The sequence below is a fragment of the Camelina sativa genome, chromosome 3 (assembly GCF_030686135.1).
Source record: "Camelina sativa cultivar CO46 ecotype springtype chromosome 3, ASM3068613v1".
Taxonomy (NCBI): domain Eukaryota; kingdom Viridiplantae; phylum Streptophyta; class Magnoliopsida; order Brassicales; family Brassicaceae; genus Camelina; species Camelina sativa.
Genome location: NC_141882.1, coordinates 25421020 through 25439849, shown reverse-complemented (window position 1 = coordinate 25439849; position 18830 = coordinate 25421020). Strand labels below are relative to the sequence as shown.

Sequence of the window (18830 nt, the reverse complement as noted above, 5' to 3'; positions counted from 1 at the left end):
CACAATGTTATCAGTTCCTAACCTCCCAGGAATGAAACTAGACTGAGCCGGCCCTACAAGCTTTGGCATAACCCGCTTAAGTCTCTCAACCATGGTCTTCGTAATGGTCTTAAACAAAACGTTACATAGGCTAATAGGCCTGAACTGAGTGATTCTCTCCGGTTTAGCAACCTTAGCAATGAGTACAATCAACGCATCATTAGTATCTTATGGGAAAAGACCTGTAGCGAAAAACTCCAAAACAAACTGTACCACTGATTCCCCAACCACATCCCAACTTTGTTTATAAAAAACAGGTTGATAGCCGTCGGGTCCCGGAGCCTTGAAATTCCCCATCCCATGAATAGCTTGTTCCACCTCCGCAGCAACAAAGCCCCTATCCAGCGCCATATGGTCCATATCAGGAAGCTGCATAAAACCGGCACTCAGAAGCTTCTCCACCTCCGCTTCCACATCCTGCAATGAATACAACCGTTGATAATACTCCACAGCCAGTTTCTCTAACTCCTGCGGACCCGTAATCCAATTCCCAACATTATCTTTTAGCATCTCAATCTGATTCCTACGGCGATGGATAATCGCAGACATGTGGAAAAAAGTTGTATTCCGCTCCCCACATAAAATCCATTTCTCCCTGGATTTTTGGAACCACAGCAGCTCCTCCTGTTCCAAGGTCAAGTCAAACTCTTTGATCAAATTCTCCTCCCGAATCAACAACGCATCCATCAGGGCCAACTCAAGTAAAGTTTGGACATTATCCAACTCCTTTAAAAATATTTATTTTCGTCGCTGTACAACACCAAACACCTCCCGATTCCAACGGCAAAGTGTAACTTCGAGTTGTTTCAAAGCATCAGGAGTACTCAAATCCCTTCTCCAAGATGCCAACAACAGATCCTTAAAACACTCATGCTTCATCCAGGCTGCCTCAAACCTGAAAGGTCTCCATCGAGGGTCCATGACTGTCTCCGGGGATAACTGCACGTATAAGGGAACATGGTTCGAGGATAAGAAAGGCAAATGTGTAACCTTAGCCTCTTGCCACCGTAAACGAGTCGCAGGACAACACAAGACTCTATCTAGACGCTTTGCCACAAGTGTACGCTCCTCTCGTCCTCTCCGCCAGGTGAACTGCTTGCCTTTAAACCCCATATCAATCAACGGGGACTTATTTATCCAGTCTCCAAACGTCACCGAGTCCTGCGAGAGTCGACCATTCCCTCCAGACCTTTCATCAAGTCGCACAATTGTATTAAAGTCCCCTCCAACAAGCAAAGAACCTACAACACCACACATAACCTCCCGGAGCTGAGCCCACAAACCACTACGTCTGCTCACCGTGGGAGCTGCATATACCACAATTATGTTTATAACCTCCTCCCCATTAAGTAACTTTGTAGAGATAAGTTGATCCGATGAATCTACCACTTCCATCTCACCAATTCCTCCCCGCTAGAGTAACCACAGTCCCCCGCTCTCACCCGTTGCAGCAACCCGAAAAGGTAGTCGAAACCCAGACCACGACATATTTGCATCGCCCGATCTCCGCCGGCATGTGTCTCGAACAACGCCAAAACATCCGCCTTCCACTTCTTCAACATGTACCCCGTCAATTTTATAATATTAGATCTATCATTAGACTTCATACGGTAATCAGAATACCCGAGGACAACCGTTATTGCTCCCCCGCAAGCGGAGTTGCAATCGCCGCCTCACCATTCTGCAATTGCTGTGACATAACAATATCATCCGCCGTTCAATCAGTATCCAAAGACTGTAACTGGTCACCACCATCATTCGGCGTCTCCTGCACCTCAACCCTTCCTATCTCAAGTTGAGTACTATCGACCTCAAAAACTTCCCCAAATCGGCTCCAACTATCCTTATCCACCCTCAATCTCTTCCCACTCGATGAGAGTCACAACTCTCCTCTGGTTGGGCCAAATACCAAACCTCGTGCGATTTGATTTGAACAATTTAGGCCGAGGCCCATTCCCATCTTGGCCTTTCTGGCCCACTGTTTTCTTTTCTTTAAGGCCTTCTTTCACACTCCGCTTTTGTTTAGCTACACCCTTCCCCATCGAATTTCCTTTGCCTTGCACCAAACGTATCTCCTTCCGAGGATCTCTATTTTCCTTATCCCCCATCATAATATCATTCTCCCTTGATTCACGGGATACCAAATCAAGCTCCAACCTTCCAAAACTGTTTGAGATCGGAATATCCCCCGAATCCGTAACATGATTCCGATCCCGGCGAGTCCCATCTACGTCTTTCTCGGGCTCACCCGCCACAAACACCACTGGTGAATCTTGTGTTCCCATTCGCCTATTCCTCGACGTCACCAACGTAAACCCATTACTGTCCTTTGCTGGGCGCGGTGGACTCTTCACTACCGGCACCACCGGGGGACTAGCACTCACCATTGTCTCCAGAATTATCTTTGGACACGAATGAACCAGATGACCATAGATTCCACAATTCGAACAGATGTTCATTAACCCCTCATAAGAAACGAAGTATAGTTCCCCATTTATTAATATGGTCCCTTTCAACGGATCACGCAAATCAACCTCAACGCACACCCGAGCAACGTAAGATCACTCACACTTGCGGCTTGTGCGAATAATTAATTAGAACCACTTTTTATTTTATATTTTCTCAATCGAATATTCTAGTTTCTAAACGTATGTAAATTAAATGAGACCCAATATGCTGTATAATTAAGGCCCAATATCATATACTTAAACAATAGATAATCTGGATATTGCCATACTGGGTTTGATACAAAATGTAAAGAACACAAAACTTTGTTAAGACACATTTTTGTAATTTGGATACTTTCTTTCGTAAACTTTAAACAATACTAATGGAAAAACTGATTTTGCTGAATTGTAATTAATTGGTTAGTGGTTATACGAAACTAAAGAAAGTAATTTGTGTAAAATTTTAAAACTCTAAAACATCAATGAAAAATTCTTGGGTTCACCCGGTGAACAATTCTCATTCACCCCCTCTTAATTAACCAATCAGAATACAACAATATGTCATGTCATATCATATTTTAAAAAATAAATCAAAACTAAAATAAAAAGATAAAACAAATTAAGGAAACAAATTATGTAGATCTTTTATTAAGGAAACTATGTTGGTTTGGGTTTATAAAAAAGAATTAGAGGTTAAACATAAAATTTTTAAATTGTATATAGGTTTGGGTTTATAAAAGAATGGTTAGGATTTAGATTTTATAATTAAATAAAATTATATGTCGGTTTGAGTTTACAAAAGAATGGTTAGGGTTTAGATTTTACAATTAAACGAAATTATATGTCGGCTTGGGTTTATAAAAGAGTGGTTAGGTTTAAGATTTTACAATGAAACAAAATTATATGTCGGTTTGGGTTTACAAAAGAGTGGTTAGGCTTTAGATTTTACAATTAAACAAAATTATATGTCGGTTTGGGTTTACAAAATAGTGGTTAGAGTTTAGATTTTATAATTAAACAAAATTATATGTTGGTTTGGATTTATAAAAGAGTGTTTAGGGTTTAGATTTTACAGTTAAACAAAATTATATATCAGTTTGGGTTATAAAAGAGTGGTTAAGGTTTAGATTTTACAATTAAATAAAATTATATGTCGGTTTGGGTTTATAAAAGAATGGTTAGGATTTAGATTTTATAATTAAATAAAATTGTATGTCGGTTTGAGTTTACAAAAGAGTGGTTAGGGTTTAGATTTTACAATTAAACGAAATTATATTGTCGGTTTGGGTTTATAAAAGAGTGGTTAGGGTTTAGATTTTACAATGAAACAAAATTATATGTCGGTTTGGGTTTACAAAAGAGTGGTTAGGCTTTAGATTTTACAATTAAACAAAATTATATTTCGGTTTGGGTTTACAAAATAGTGGTTAGAGTTTAGATTTTATAATTAAACAAAATTATATGTTGGTTTGGATTTATAAAAGAGTATTTAGGGTTTAGATTTACAATTAAACAAAATTATATATCGGTTTGGGTTATAAAAGAGTGGTTAAGGTTTAGATTTTACAATTAAACAAAATTATATGTCGGTTTGGGTTTATAAAAAATGGTTTGGGTTTAGATGTGATAATTAAAAACTGTAATATAATATTAGAATTAACAATTTTAAAATTGGATAGTCTACAGAATTTGTTTACTTAGTTAAGATTTGTTTCCTTAATTTAAAGGGTGTGAATAAGAGAGGTTCACCCGTAGGGATGAACCCAAGAATTGTCCAACATCAATTTATAAATAATTTTGTAAACTTTTTAACTTTTTTTTTTGTAAAACATCATAAAATCTTATAAACTCTTAAAAATACTTGAATAGAATATCTATCATAATTAATGTATTAACAAACTAGATATTCATGCGCGGTACACCGCGGGGCTATAGTTTTGTTTAGGAATGCATAATATAATTTAGTTATTATATTATCTAATATGTAACTAATATGTTTTATATTTTTAAATGTACTATAGTTTTACATAAATATATTATGTAATGTATAATTTCCATTGTGTATATTTATTGCTTTATTATATAGTTAAAATATCCTTATTGTTCATATAATTTACTTTAGTCAACAAATATACTGTCTTGTGATTTTGTATTTTTATTTACAATGTATGGATAATAATATTTGAAATTATATTATTTTTTATAATTATATTAGTATACTATAATTTGACTTTTTAATTTAGGTTGTTTCATCTGTATATCATTTTAATACTTTTGTATTTATAGGATCCAAATATTTTTCTAATTTGAGTTGAGATCAAATTAGTTATTTGGTCAAATGTACTAATTTTATTTTTCAGATTTGATGTATTGTCCCGATTTATTCTGCTGATTGAGTATTAGCAAAATTACATAATGAACCGTCCTTTCCATATACAGATCATTTATTAATGTTTAAAATGGCATGGAGTACGATTGTGTTGATACCAGCAGGTTTGTTATCTGAAAACATGTAAAGCTTCTATTTTACTAATAATATGGGTTATATTTAATCGAATTTTAAGTAAGGGATGTTTTTAATATTAATCTAACCAAAACTTATGTGTTTTATTTTTATGTCAGATAGTTTTCCCCCATGTTGAAATCATCATCAAGTTGAAACATGCAGTAAGCAAGAAATAAACACAGGTAGGCCTGGACAAAATACTTGGATCCAAAGATCTGATCTGAACCCAATCCGAAAAACCTGATCCGAATCTATATCCGAAATTATAAAATATCCTAAAGGGTTCTATATCTCTAAATCCGAAAATCCAAACCCGAACCCAATCCGAACCGAAATCCGAACGGGTATCCGAATATACCCATATTATGAACATATAGTGGTAATATAGTAGTAATATTTATAATTTTAAAAATATAAGTGTCCAAAATATTCAGATTTTTAGATATTTTCGATAATTTGAAGTATTTAAAATGTTTATTAGTAAACTTGGATAAAAAATACTCTAAATTTTCAGATATATTGCGTATTATTAAATTATTTAGACTAAATTAGATATTAAAATTTTGAGTTGTGTGAACTTCGGGTAATCCGAATCCGAACATGAAATATTCGAATCGAACCCGATCCGAACTTGAAGTCTAGAAAGACCCGAACGGGTCCTATACTCTGAATCCAAAAACCCGAAAATCCGAAAAATCCGAACGGGTACCCGAATGTCCAGGCCAAAACACATGTCAGTTCTCTATGTATTTTTAGCATATTATATAGCTAGGATGTAAAGCTTCTATTTTACTATATATACTAGGATCTAACCCGCAGTAGACCGTGGGATCATTTTTTAATATTGTACCCACATCATTTTGTTTTTGCATATAATTACTCTATACTTGTGTGTGTTTATAAATATATTATTTAAATTATAAGAGTTCATTTTGCTCCAATTCCAATTTGAAAAACCCCCACTTATTTTCACTACCTTTTTTTAATGAAAGGACGAAACTACTCCTCTAACAATTTTTAAAAGAGAATTGAACATCCTAGTTGTACCAGTTGCACCCTGCATATCCTCTAGTTGTACCAGTTGCACCCCGCATATCCCCTAGTTGTACCAGTTGTACCCCGCATAATGGGATTTGAACCCTAGGTGCACGCGCGTGCGTATGGAGCTCGCAACCATTGAGCTACTGTGTTTTTCGTTCAACACTTACTGATTTTATTATATTTAACCTTTAATAACCTTTATTAAGGGTAATATTGTTTTTTTATCATTTGGGGGCTAAATAGAATGAAATTGGAGGAGAAGGGGCTAGAGAGATTTTAGTGCGGTTCAAAAGCAACTTACGTTATGTTTTTTATTTCCAATTATATGAATAAAGGATAGAATGGTAACTTATTCCACTTAACTCATTAATTGTGATGCCCGTTTGAAGGATCCAACTCAATGGGTCGGTTTGAGGAAAAACACGCGGACCCTAAATTTGATCTGCGATTTCTGTTTTTATTTAGACAAAATCACCCAAGTGAATTTCGATTAATGCTCTCCACAAAACTTAATTCAGTGGCAATTTTAGTAAATAGGCTACACATTTTAGACATTTTTTCAAACGTATATCTCTTTTAACTATAAGAAGATGGTTCATTATATAGGATGCAATTGAAAAAGTTATTATGAATCAGAAATGGAAATTTTTTATTGAAACAATTGAATCATTTAAAGAAAGAGCACTTATTGGCGGCCAACCATGTCACCAAACTTGGAAAGATTTAACATGGAAAGGAATAAAAGTAATAGCAAATACTATAATGTAAATAAAATGGGCCTTAGTAGGAGAGAGTTATGTCGTCGATCCAAAGTATAAATTTCAAATACTTAATGCCAATGACATAATTGTAAATAGGTTTAAACTTCATGATTTATTTCATAAATGTCTCCAAAAATGTATATATAGATTTGCGGCCAACCATGTCACCAAACTAAGAAATACCAAACTTGGAAAGTTTTAACATGGAAAGGAATAAAAGTAAAAAGCAAATACTATAATGTAAATAAAACTAGATTTTAACCCGCGGTACACCGCGGACATATAATTTATATTTTATGTTGTATCTATTTGTTAAATATTGAATGTTTTGTAAATAGAGGAATATCTAAATTTTCTAGTTGTTGTTCGGCTAAATATTTATATTGTTTTTTAACCCACAATACACTTCATGACTATTTGTTTGTTATATTTAGTTTGTTTTGTTTAGTGTTTGAGATTCTATTTTGATTTTTAATTATTATAATAAAAATAAAGGATCTAAATACATAATCAGTAATTATACGCTGTGATTAAGTCACATTTTTCCTAATGAATTAATTATTTTATACAATATTTGTTAAATCAACTTGATTTTATGTCACATATTCTAATATTAGTAGTTTTGATAAATAATTAAATAAGTATTTAACCCGTGTTAACACAAATTTAATAATATGTTCTCTTTATAACTCATCTATTATATAACCACATTATATAGTATTTTAGAATTTTTTAATTTTACATATTTGTAATAAATAAATTTTTTATTAAGTTTATATATGTTAATTATAATATTTAAATAATTGTCAATCGAAGTTTTTCTGACGTTAAGAATCAAAGCTCACAGATTTTGGAAAACAAAATGGGAATCAAATTGTTTTTTTTTTTTACGAAGGATTCATATATAGAATATCTTCAAAACACAACATAATGTATGGTTAAATATATGATAGTTTCTATTTCCATATTGATTGCTGTTATTTTTTTAATTGAAATAAAATGTAAAATATTTAGGAAACAAAATCTGGAGTAATGTTAGTTTTGGAAATTTTTTAGGGATTAATGTTTTAAATAACTTTTTAAATAAATAAAACTAAAAGGGCATAACACAAAATGTACTTCAAAAATGTTCATATAGATGGGCCTTAGTAGGAGAGAGTTATGTCGTCGACCCAAAATATAAATTTCAAATACTTAATGCCAATGACATGATTGTAAATAGGTTTAAACTTCATGATTTATTTCATAAATGTTTTCAAAAATGTATATATATATATATATATATATTAGATGTTATAATAGATATATTTTATAAAATAAACATTTTTAAAAACGGACACACTATAATATTTCTCAAAAATTCTCTATCTAAATCCATTCCCCACCATCAATGCCTCATCTATATTTCAGTTAGGAAAAAATAGTAGACATGGGTTGAAATTTGAATGATACACACAGTTACATTTCCCCTCAGCTTATTTTCCACTCATTTATTTAGAGGGAAGGGCTACCATTTGCATCCGTTGATTTAAAAAATAAATAAAACTACAAATATCTCTTTACTTCACCAGGACTATGATGTATTGTATTCTATGTTACTTTAACTGTTTCGTTAACTCCAAACATATAGTTGGCAACATAAGGAGTGCTAAACCTTTCGATATGGACTAAAAGATGTCCCTTTCAGTTCAACAAATTATTTATGTAAAACAGTTTGAATAAGAAAATATTAAAGTTTTGAATTTAACTGAATCTATACTATTAAAAGGTAAGCATTTTTAATAAGTAAACATAGAGGTTAGAGATTATTACAATGAAATGCTACTCAAATAAGAATAAGGATATGTATAATCCTAGAAGCCAAACAGATATTACATGAGTAACATTTAACCAAAAAATCAGATCCATACGGTACCTTATTCGGATCCTATATCCATACAGAGTATTCCACCGAAACTATAATTTAGGAAACAAGAATTACAAAAAATTAAATTGATAATACTATATCTATTTTTTTATTAAAACAGAAAAAATTTAATAGACTTTTTCAATTTAAAGAGTTCCCAAAAAGTGGTAGTCGAGATAACTAGATTTTAGGAAACAAGAATTAAAAAAAAATATAATTTGTTGACATAGTATTTATATACAGAGATCTCAATCTTTTGAAAATATTCTAAATATCATACAAAACCGTATTATTAGTGATTTGATTGATTAGTATTAGGCAGTGTTCAAGAAAGCGGTCTAGGCGGCCGCTTAGGCGTCGTCTAGGCGCTAGACGCTCAGCAGACGCCTAGATGACCGCCTGAACCGCTTTAAATTATATTAATTTAATTTTAATATATATTTTTGATTTTTAACTACATATATTTAAATTATTAAGTTTTATATTTGTATAAGTAATTATAAATGTTTATATGTGGTTAATATAACTTAAATAAATGTATTTTTTTATTTTTGTTTATAATTTATATATATTATTATTATTCTAACATATATTTTTACATAATTATATATATATATATAATGTTTTATGTTGTAAATGCCTAAACCGCCTAAAACCGTCTAGGCCCCGATTAGGCGTTCTAGGCGTTAGGCGCTGGGTCACCGCCCAAATACCGTCTAGCGCTTTCTTGAACACTGGTATTAGGTAATCTAATTAAATACTATTATGATATTCTAACGGAAAAACTAAATGGTAAATATTTAGTTACTTACTTAATTATGCAATATTATAAATTATACTAACGAATATACCTTAAAACCTACCCTAATCGTAGTATCATTTCAAAATGCTATAAATGATTACCAAAGAGAAAATATTTGTAAGAAACAATTAAATGATTTACTGTTTAATCTTATTTTTTGGATAGTTTCAAATACTCCCGAAATTTTAGGAAAATTTGAATTATTGATTCACTAAAACTACTCATTAAAAGATATTTAATCAAGATATGGTGTTAATTCAGCTTATATTTGACATAAGCAATTAATGTAATATGCAATTAAGAATTTATTTGTTGAGATTTTGATCCTTCAAACCCTAATTATCTTTGAGCTATATATATCTTCTTAAAATTACACACACTACATTAATCGTTTATTAAAAAATATTTTCATCGGCATGGGAAAAAATTAACGCTGCAAAGCTTGGAATAGGAGTGTTCAAAGGTTTTAGAAAAGAAAATGGAAGATGATTATGAATATGTAACCAAGCTCCATCATTTTTTTTGGGGTGAGTCTTATTTTTATTGTACTCTTGGTTCACAACTTTGTTATTTTTGTATTTTTTTTAGTAAGAAATTTTGTGTTTGCACATAGTGGATGACATACATAAAAAGTGACTTCGGCTATGCATATAGGTTTTGTACATGAGTTCTTTCGAGAATTTATACACACATTATATAGTCATCATATATCCTATATATTTACAAGCATTACCTTTGTGTATAAACATTTAACCATTTTGCTTTCATAAATTTTTTATAATACATTTATTTTCGATTAAATTTGGCTTTTCATATAATTTATAAGTCGGAGTACATGTGAAGCGCTTTTCTAGCTTTGTTACTGAAGGAGAATGATTCCATTAAATTATATCTTATGTTGTTTCCTCTCATATGCCTCAATATAATGATTTCTTTCAGATCTTTATCTAGAGTGAATCATCCAGTGAATCCTAATTCATGGCGCAACAGTTGAATTATTTATTTGTCAACAATAAGGTATTTTTTAACCCAATAAAAAATAAATTCATGTCATTTTTGTTTGTCTAACAAAAAAGTGTGTTAATTAAAAACAAATCATTGTTTCGATAGTATGGTTTTGTTTGTTTCAAATGTTTGTGTTTTCTTATTTACATGAAAACATTTCTAATATATTTTATGCTTGAATATATAAGCAGGTATTTTGGGTTGAAGCCACTCAGACAAATTAAACCGAGAATATTGTCTTACGAGAAAATTTTCATAACATGTAAACTACTATACCCCTTATGAAAAGCACCTCAGGTTTGTATTTTCAATTGAATGTAGTGATTTTATTCGTAAGTTTAAAATACAATATCCATGGTGTTTACAAATCCGAGAAGTGTTTTTCCATTTCAACTTTACAGATTACCATAAACACAAGGGATAATGCAAAAACATATGGTTCAGGTATTTGAGAACTCAAGAGACACTTTTAGTTTTAGATTTGTTCATTCTAAATTTTGGGGGCTATATATGTCCCTCTGGAATAGGGAGAAGATGATGGTGTCTCTTCCGGATGAAGAGAGAAGGTTATACTTTGGTTGGGCTTAAGTCTCTGACTCTCATGTCATTGTTTATGATTAAATTGACAGTGTTTATTCTTTAGATATAGAAGAGAACAACATGTAATTGTATAGTAGATTTGTCTGCCCATCCACACAACATATAGCATAAGGTGTAGACATGTATGTCCCATAATGAAAATGTTTCATAATACAGGTTATAAAACTAATTAACATTATCTGCTTTATTCTCTTTGCATTTGTGTGTTATTTAAATTATGTCAATCAAATAAAACAAAAGAAAACAATGTTTACACATTTAAGAATTAAATAGTATTTTTTTGTTTTAATTTTATGTATCATAAAAACATTTCTGTATTTGAATATCAAAAAAAATGTTGACAAACTATTCCTGATAAAATAGAAGATGGGACGGGTTTGTAACATATTCAAAATCTCCATAGACTTATTTATTTCAAATATGATGATTAACTATAGCGGGTATAAGATAAAAACGTGTAATTTAAATAATAATAAAACATTATAATTTAAAAAAATTGGGTAACGAGGTATATGTCTAATTTACGATGATTATTTCAAAAATTTTGAGTAGATTTAAATATTTTATAGAGTATTCCATCATAATATCTTATCCAATCTTTTAAAATATATCTTACCTATTAGAAAAAAATATTTATTGAAATACCTTTTACCCACGAGGTTTACAAATTCAAGCAAACGAATGCATACATTACTCATGTGATTTTTTAAAGTGAGTTTTTTACGGGCCAAAAATATTACATTCGTTTCCTGACAAACCTATCGAGATGGGTTTCAAAAGCGCTTTGGTAATACTTTAGGTCATTCGATCAAAATTTTTAAATTTTAGCGCTTTTTCCGGTTTGATAGTTTACAGATTTGATAATAAATTTTAGCGCTTACCTAACCCGCGGACCCCACTAGCCCACCGCTAGCTGCCCTAACGGACCGTCCGTGGACCCCGCTAGCGCACTTCTAGCCGCCCAAACGGACTCCAAGCTGGCCCTGCAGGGCATCGATTATAACCCATCACTATGGATATACCAATCTACCAGTAGGTTATTGGTGCGTCAGACGTTCCTCGAACCTTGGTCCTCACCCTTTAACAACCTTCCCACAGGACAAGTTGCCACCAATTGAGCTGTAGATCAATTGGTGGACCCCACTAGCCCACCGCTAGCCGGTCCATTGGGGTGGCTAGCGGTGGGCTAGTGGGGTCTACGGGACGGGTTGTTACATAATTAATCTAATCGATCATTAATTTGGTTCTTATTTGATCCGGATCCACCATCACATCAATCCAAATTTCATCGTGAAACTGCTATTATTTCAACCTAACATTCACAAAATGAATATAAACAACCAATCTTAGTTTCATTTATAAATGTTATACCCTCTAATTATATGTTACCTATGGAAAAGCAGTACCCTCAACTATGGTGTATGTGACTGTTTTTACATTTTTTTTTTATATAGACTAATTTGTCATATATTACTTTCAAATATATTATTTTATTACATTTTACAAACTAAAACAAACTAACATTTTCAAAATAAAAACTATATAAAAACATATTTTATAATTTTTTTTTTGGCACGTACATAATATATTTCAAACTTTATAGCAATCTTAGTTTATGAAATCAATTCCGCACGTACGTGCGGGTCTGAACCTAGTATTCATATCCATTAGAAGCGTTGTTGAATATATGAATGTATATATATATATATATATATGTATATGAACGACTTGGGAGTGAATGTATGGTTAATTCATGAACATGTTTTTTCTGGCAGATTCGGATCATTTGGTACTTTTTTAAAGCTATGGAACCGTTTTATTAATTTATGAACACGTTGACGTTGTTTTTGATAGATTGGGATAACTTTATGCTTTTTTCTAGATATTAACAGATCAGTTATGGACAAAATGTTTTGTTACAAGTTAAATTGTCGCTAGTGCGTATTCTAAAAAGTCCAAGACCCCAAACACATACCCAATTTTTGACAAAGTTAAAAATATTAATCTAGTGAGCATGGTTTTGGAAAAATAAACATTTTCATTTATACAAAGCTTCTATCACTCGAAGTTTCTATCGCCGTATATGTACCTTTTGCTCTATGTATGGTTCAAAACAATTGTATAATTAGCAGAAATTGAATGATTGAATATGTATGTTAATGTATGAAAAGGACTTCTCGTATTGAACTGATCTTTCGGCGTTTAGCCAAACCCCAAAAGCAAGAAAAATAAATAAAGGAAGAAGATGATGATATGGTTATTTTAATGGCTCTTCAGAAAAAATAGCTTAAGTCGGTCATATGTTGTCAATTGATATGTTTAAAATAACTCAAATGATGGTTTGCTTTATATAACTTTAAACTTTATCTTATTTTCTATATATGATATTGATAGATGATGTAATTTCAATAACTCGCAATTGTTACCATTAGGTCCATTACCAATGGCAAAACTACGGCTAAGCAAAAGTTAGCCCCTTGATTAAATTAGATTAAAGCTTTTTCTTGTTTACGATGCAGTGTTACACGCTAACGTCGATTATTGGATCCACATGGCGATGTTTTAATACATAGTTCGTTGGAAAGTTACAGAAACTTTAATTCTTGGCCCAAACATTGAATAACAAAACTACTTATGTCTGTTGTTTTTATCTACTTCTTATGAACCATATAATATTCGCAAAAACTGGTCGTATTAGAAACATGCCAAAAAAATAAGTCGGGATGTGTTTGGGTTGGAACCGTTGAAGAGTTTGTAGTATATACCGGGGGTTCACATTAGCATAGCTGAGAGACTTGTATAGCTGTGATTGTGATATGTTTTGTCACCATTATGTAACTATTTCTTTATTAATAAGAAAAAGGTTTTTATAGTAGAACATCTGTAAATTAATAATCGGTAAATTAATAATCTCTATAAATTAATAAATTTCTCCGGTCCTAAATTAAGATTAATGTAATTTTGGACATTATTCGATAAAATAATAAATTAATAATTTTTTAAAAAATTTCATGTAAAAATATGATCCCATCAATATTATAAATTAATAATCAAATAAACTAATATATATATATATAAAGAAAATCTAGTAAAATATGGTCTATTGTTGTTTGTTTGTTCTTGAATTTGAATTCTTGTCGGGGAGCATCTCTAATCTTTCTGACTGCATCAAAAACTTTTGGTGTTATCTTCTCAAATCGCATCCAAAAATTATAGAGAGTTCTTGACACGATAATAGCTTTCTTACGTGTAACTGGTCTAAAGGTACCGTCATATCTTCTTCAACTTCATTATCACCTTGAAAAATAGTAGCAGCAATTTCTTCTAAACTCTGAATTTCTGATAAAAATCCTTTTTATAAATTAATATTTTATTAATTTATCGATAAATTATTAATTTATCGATAAATTAAAACTTTTATAAATTAATAAAATTTTATGGTCCACCTTATAAATTTATAGAGGTTTTATTGTACGTTACTATCTCTACTAGCTAGTTTGTACGTTTCGTCTTGAAATAATGCTTTGTAAGTTAGAATAATAGAGACAAAACTAATATGTTCTACAAATATTTGCTATATCACACGAAAATATTAGTATTTTACAAATATTTTTTTGGTCTTCAAAAATTGAAGTTATAAAGTTTAATATGGCTTTTTCATAAAACCTTTGTTTATTAAACTATTTTTATTATTATCTATTTTCTATTTTTTTTTCATAAAACCTTTGTTTAATTAAAACATAAAAGTAATATAGAAATTCAAATTTTCAAAACCATAAAAAATGTATAGAGTTATTGAAATTCAAATCACTACAGGAAATTAAATATATATAGCTGTAGGCGCCATAAACCCTTTCTATATCATGATCATTTGACGAATATTAATTTGGCATATTTACTTTTTCATAGTAATATAATTTTCAGTCATAATAATAGACATTATGTTAAATGCTTTTACCAATTTGTTCTTGGATACAATGGAAACTAAATAATTCTAATTTAATGTTTGGTTGACAAAAAAAAAAAAAAAAAAAAAAAAGAAACTAAATAATTTTACTTATGTAACCCAAAACTAAAGAAATCTATAGTATATATCCAAAATAGAATCTGATTGGACAATATCTTTTTGTTTGGTGGTATATACTAACATAAAAGTATATTACCTGAAAATATCAGAAGTGATATATAGCTTTTTATCCTTTTTTTTTGAAAAAAATATATAGCTTTTTATCCTTATTAAGGGAGTTTATGGTAAAGGCACACCACCAATTCAATTATATATATTGGAGCTGTGCACTACACAGACAAATTAATACACGCAGAGACACAAACACATACTTATTATATAAACAACAAAAGCGAAACCTCCATCTTTTTACATATAAAGATCATCATCCAAGAAGAAGAAGATGAAGCTGATCGTGATGGTGATGACGATGATGATGATAAGTGAAGGAAGTATGATAGATCAGACATGTAAACAGACACCAGACTTCAAACTTTGTGTCTCTCTACTCAACTCCGACCCACGTGGCTCCTCTGCCGACATCTCTGGCCTCGCTCTCATCCTCATCGATAAAATCAAGGTATTTTTCAATTTCTTTTCTTCTATATTTATCTCTCCAATTAGTCAGATTATTTTCAAGTCTCTTATAAGAATCAAATCTTGACTAAAGGTTTTGTGGTTGCTTTAAAAATTTGTAATTGATAAAACACAAATTTACGTGGTTGTTTTTTGAATTTTGATTTTTCTACATTATTAGATGTAATATTTAATTTTATTCTATTCTATATATAACTCTGATCTCTTAAAATTTTATCAGTTGTTAGTGTTAAAAAAAGAAAAAATCTCACAAGCTTCGTTATAATTAAGACGTTTTTGTATATAAGTAACACAAGGGTTGTTTTTGATAATTAAGAAGTTTTTGATTATTTTTATTTAGAACACAAACGTAAAGGGTTATTTTTTGCTATTTTTTTGTGTTTTCATGTCATAGTAATATTGTTTTCAGTTTCAGTATAGTGTATATATAAGCTCGTTTTTCGTTTCTATCCCACCAATTATGTAGCTTTCTTTTTCCAAAATGGTCTGAATGTGAGGTAATTCTGTAGAAACATAAACTTATGGGGTTGTTTTATAAAAATATAATTTTGTAGGTGCTGGCGACAAAGACCTTAACCGAGATCAACGGTCTATATAAAAAGAGACCGGAACTAAAACAGGCTTTGGACCAATGTAGTCGAAGATACAAAACGATTTTAAATGCTGATGTTCCCGAAGCCATCGAAGCTATCTCTAAAGGAGTCCCTAAATTCGGCGAAGACGGCGTGATTGACGCCGGGGTAGAAGCTTCTGTTTGTGAAGAAGGGTTTCAAGGGAAATCTCCGTTGACTAGTTTAACCAAATCAATGCAAAACATCTCTAGTGTGACTAGAGCCGTTGTGAGAATGTTGCTTTGATTTTATCTTCCTATAAGGTTTATATGTGTTAGATTGGGATGTTATCCTCTTCATAAAAAATAAAAAATATGAGAACTAAAAATTCATGTCTGATTTTGTTGTTGTTTCTATGTAAATTGTAGTTTGTTTCTCATTTATACTAGGTTTTCATATATGTATTGGCATGTTGTTTATACTTCTGATGCATTCTGTTGTTTTGTTCATATGCAACTTCTGATGATGCGATGTTGCGATAGGAGCACTGCACAGTAAGCTCACTCTTCATATTATGTATTTTCAGATCAGAGGAGTGTAATTAATTTCACACTATCAAGAAGTACACCGCATATACATATTAAAAAATTTCAGAAACAGAGTTAACTCCAATGATATATATACATATAACCAAATATTTATGTTAAGTTATTTTCACTCTGCTATACCAAGGCGATAAAAAGATGAGGGGAGAAAAAGGTCAGCTGAACTGGATGTTGCATTATGATGAAAGTCTGGGGAGAGTCAGCAGATCAGCTTGCAAGAACTCACTTTTGTCGGCAACAAGACCAACTTTCATAGTTTGAAGACATTCCAACTTGTCCAAGAAATGTCTCATCTGTTTCAGCTCTTGAAAAGAACCTCCACTAGAATTCAAAAGAAAGAATTTCACATACAATCTCAATAAGAACTCTCTTATTACTTTAGGAAAAATAACTCAAAAACCTAAAGTTTTCTCTCTCATAATTCTTAATTAAGGATATCACAACTTGACAACTCTTTATAGAAGGAACTTCTCAACTCAATTACCTATTTTCTCTAAGAAAGACAATTTTCATTTCTCATAACTTCCTAAACTACTAATCATAATTTCTTTAGACTTGCTTGTGCGTTAAGCTTATCCCAACATTCTCCTCCTTAAGCTTGAAACTCTTCTTCTCTAAGTCTTGAACTTCCTAATCTCCTTGAATCTCATCTTCCCCAACGCCTTAGTAAGAATATCTGCCTTTTGCTCAACTCCACAAACATGCTCAACGACAATCTCTTCATTCTCAACGCATTCTCTGATGAAATGGAATCGTCTTTGTATATGCTTGCTTCTGCCATGAAAAATAGGACTTTTTGTGAGAGCTATCACAGATTTATTATCAATACGAATGAAAGCCTTCTTGGCTTCAACTCCCGTGATCTCACTAAGTAAATCTCGCAACCAAATAGCTTGTTTAGTTGCTTCGATTCCAGCCATAAATTCATCTTCACACGAAGATAAGGCCACTACATCCTGTTTTTGTGAGCACCATGAAATAGGACTGTTTCCTAAGTAGAAAATATGACGTGTTCTGCTTCTACCATCGTCTGGATCAATGCGAAGACTGCTGTCACCATACCCAACTAGCCTTGGTATCTTTGAACTTCTTTCAAAAGTTAAACCAAGAGATGTTGTTCCCTAAAGGTACCGAAAGCATGATCTCATTTCGCCACCATGTGACTCTGTGCATATACCTGATCAAACTCCTACACAGTACGACAAGTCAGGCCTTGTGTGGATTAAGTATCAAAAGCAGCCAACCTTCTTCCTAAAGTTTGTAGCGTCGATCACTTTCTCATTTTCTGCTCTTGACAATTGGAGTCCAAACTCCATTGGTGTATACTCGGGATTGCAGTCCGCCACTCTTGTTTCTTCCAAGATTTTCTGAGCATATTTCCTTTGACTTAACACAATTCCATTCTCATATTGGATTACTTCTATCCCGAGATAGTAAGTTAATTTACCAAGATCGCTCATTTTAAATTTAGCAGCCATCTCCTCCTGAAATTTGTAAATAATTGACATGTCTGTTCATGTGACAAATAATTTGTCACCATACCCAACTAGCCTTGGTATCTTTGAACTTCTTTCAAAAGTTAAACCAAGAGATGTTGTTCCCTAAAGGTGCAGAAAGCATGATCTCATTTCGCCACCATGTGACTCTGTGCATATACCTGCTCAAACTCCTACACAGTACGACAAGTCAGGCCTTGTGTGGATTAAGTATCAAAAGCAGCCAACCTTCTTCCTAAAGTCTGTAGCGTCGATCACTTTCTCATTTTCTGCTCTTGACAATTGGAGTCCAAACTCCATTGGTATATACTCGGGATTGCAGTCCGCCATTCTTGTTTCTTCCAAGATTTTCTGAGCATATTTCCTTTGACTTAACACAATTCCATTCTCATATTGGATTACTTCTTTCCCAAGATAGTAAGTTAACTTACCAAGATCGCTCATTTTAAATTTAGCAGCCATCTCCTC

At 31.8% G+C, this 18830-nt stretch overlaps 2 protein-coding genes across 2 annotated transcripts; one reads left to right on the top strand and one right to left on the bottom strand.

The window, feature by feature from the left end:
* Positions 1 to 777: 777 nt before the first annotated feature.
* On the bottom strand, positions 778 to 1434 carry LOC104779198 (uncharacterized). Its single transcript, XM_010503574.1, has one exon. The coding sequence runs from the start codon at positions 1432 to 1434 to the stop codon at positions 778 to 780; it is 657 nt and encodes a 218-aa protein (XP_010501876.1).
* Positions 1435 to 15404: 13970 nt separating this feature from the next.
* Positions 15405 to 16742, top strand: LOC104777706 (cell wall / vacuolar inhibitor of fructosidase 1-like). Its single transcript, XM_010502004.3, has 2 exons — positions 15405 to 15693; positions 16265 to 16742. Exons 1-2 carry the CDS (start codon positions 15517 to 15519, stop codon positions 16565 to 16567), a joined length of 480 nt encoding a protein of 159 aa, XP_010500306.1. The 5' UTR covers positions 15405 to 15516; the 3' UTR covers positions 16568 to 16742.
* Positions 16743 to 18830: the final 2088 nt, after the last annotated feature.

What these genes read in the sequence shown, in the direction of transcription:
- LOC104779198 (XM_010503574.1), bottom strand. Translation starts at nt 1,434, where the DNA reads ATGGAAGTGGTAGATTCATCGGATCAACTTATCTCTACAAAGTTACTT.
- LOC104777706 (XM_010502004.3), top strand. Translation starts at nt 15,517, where the DNA reads ATGAAGCTGATCGTGATGGTGATGACGATGATGATGATAAGTGAAGGA. An exon ending in TCCTCATCGATAAAATCAAG is followed by an intron (nt 15,694 to 16,264) that starts GTATTTTTCAAT and finishes ATAATTTTGTAG; the next exon opens with GTGCTGGCGACAAAGACCTT.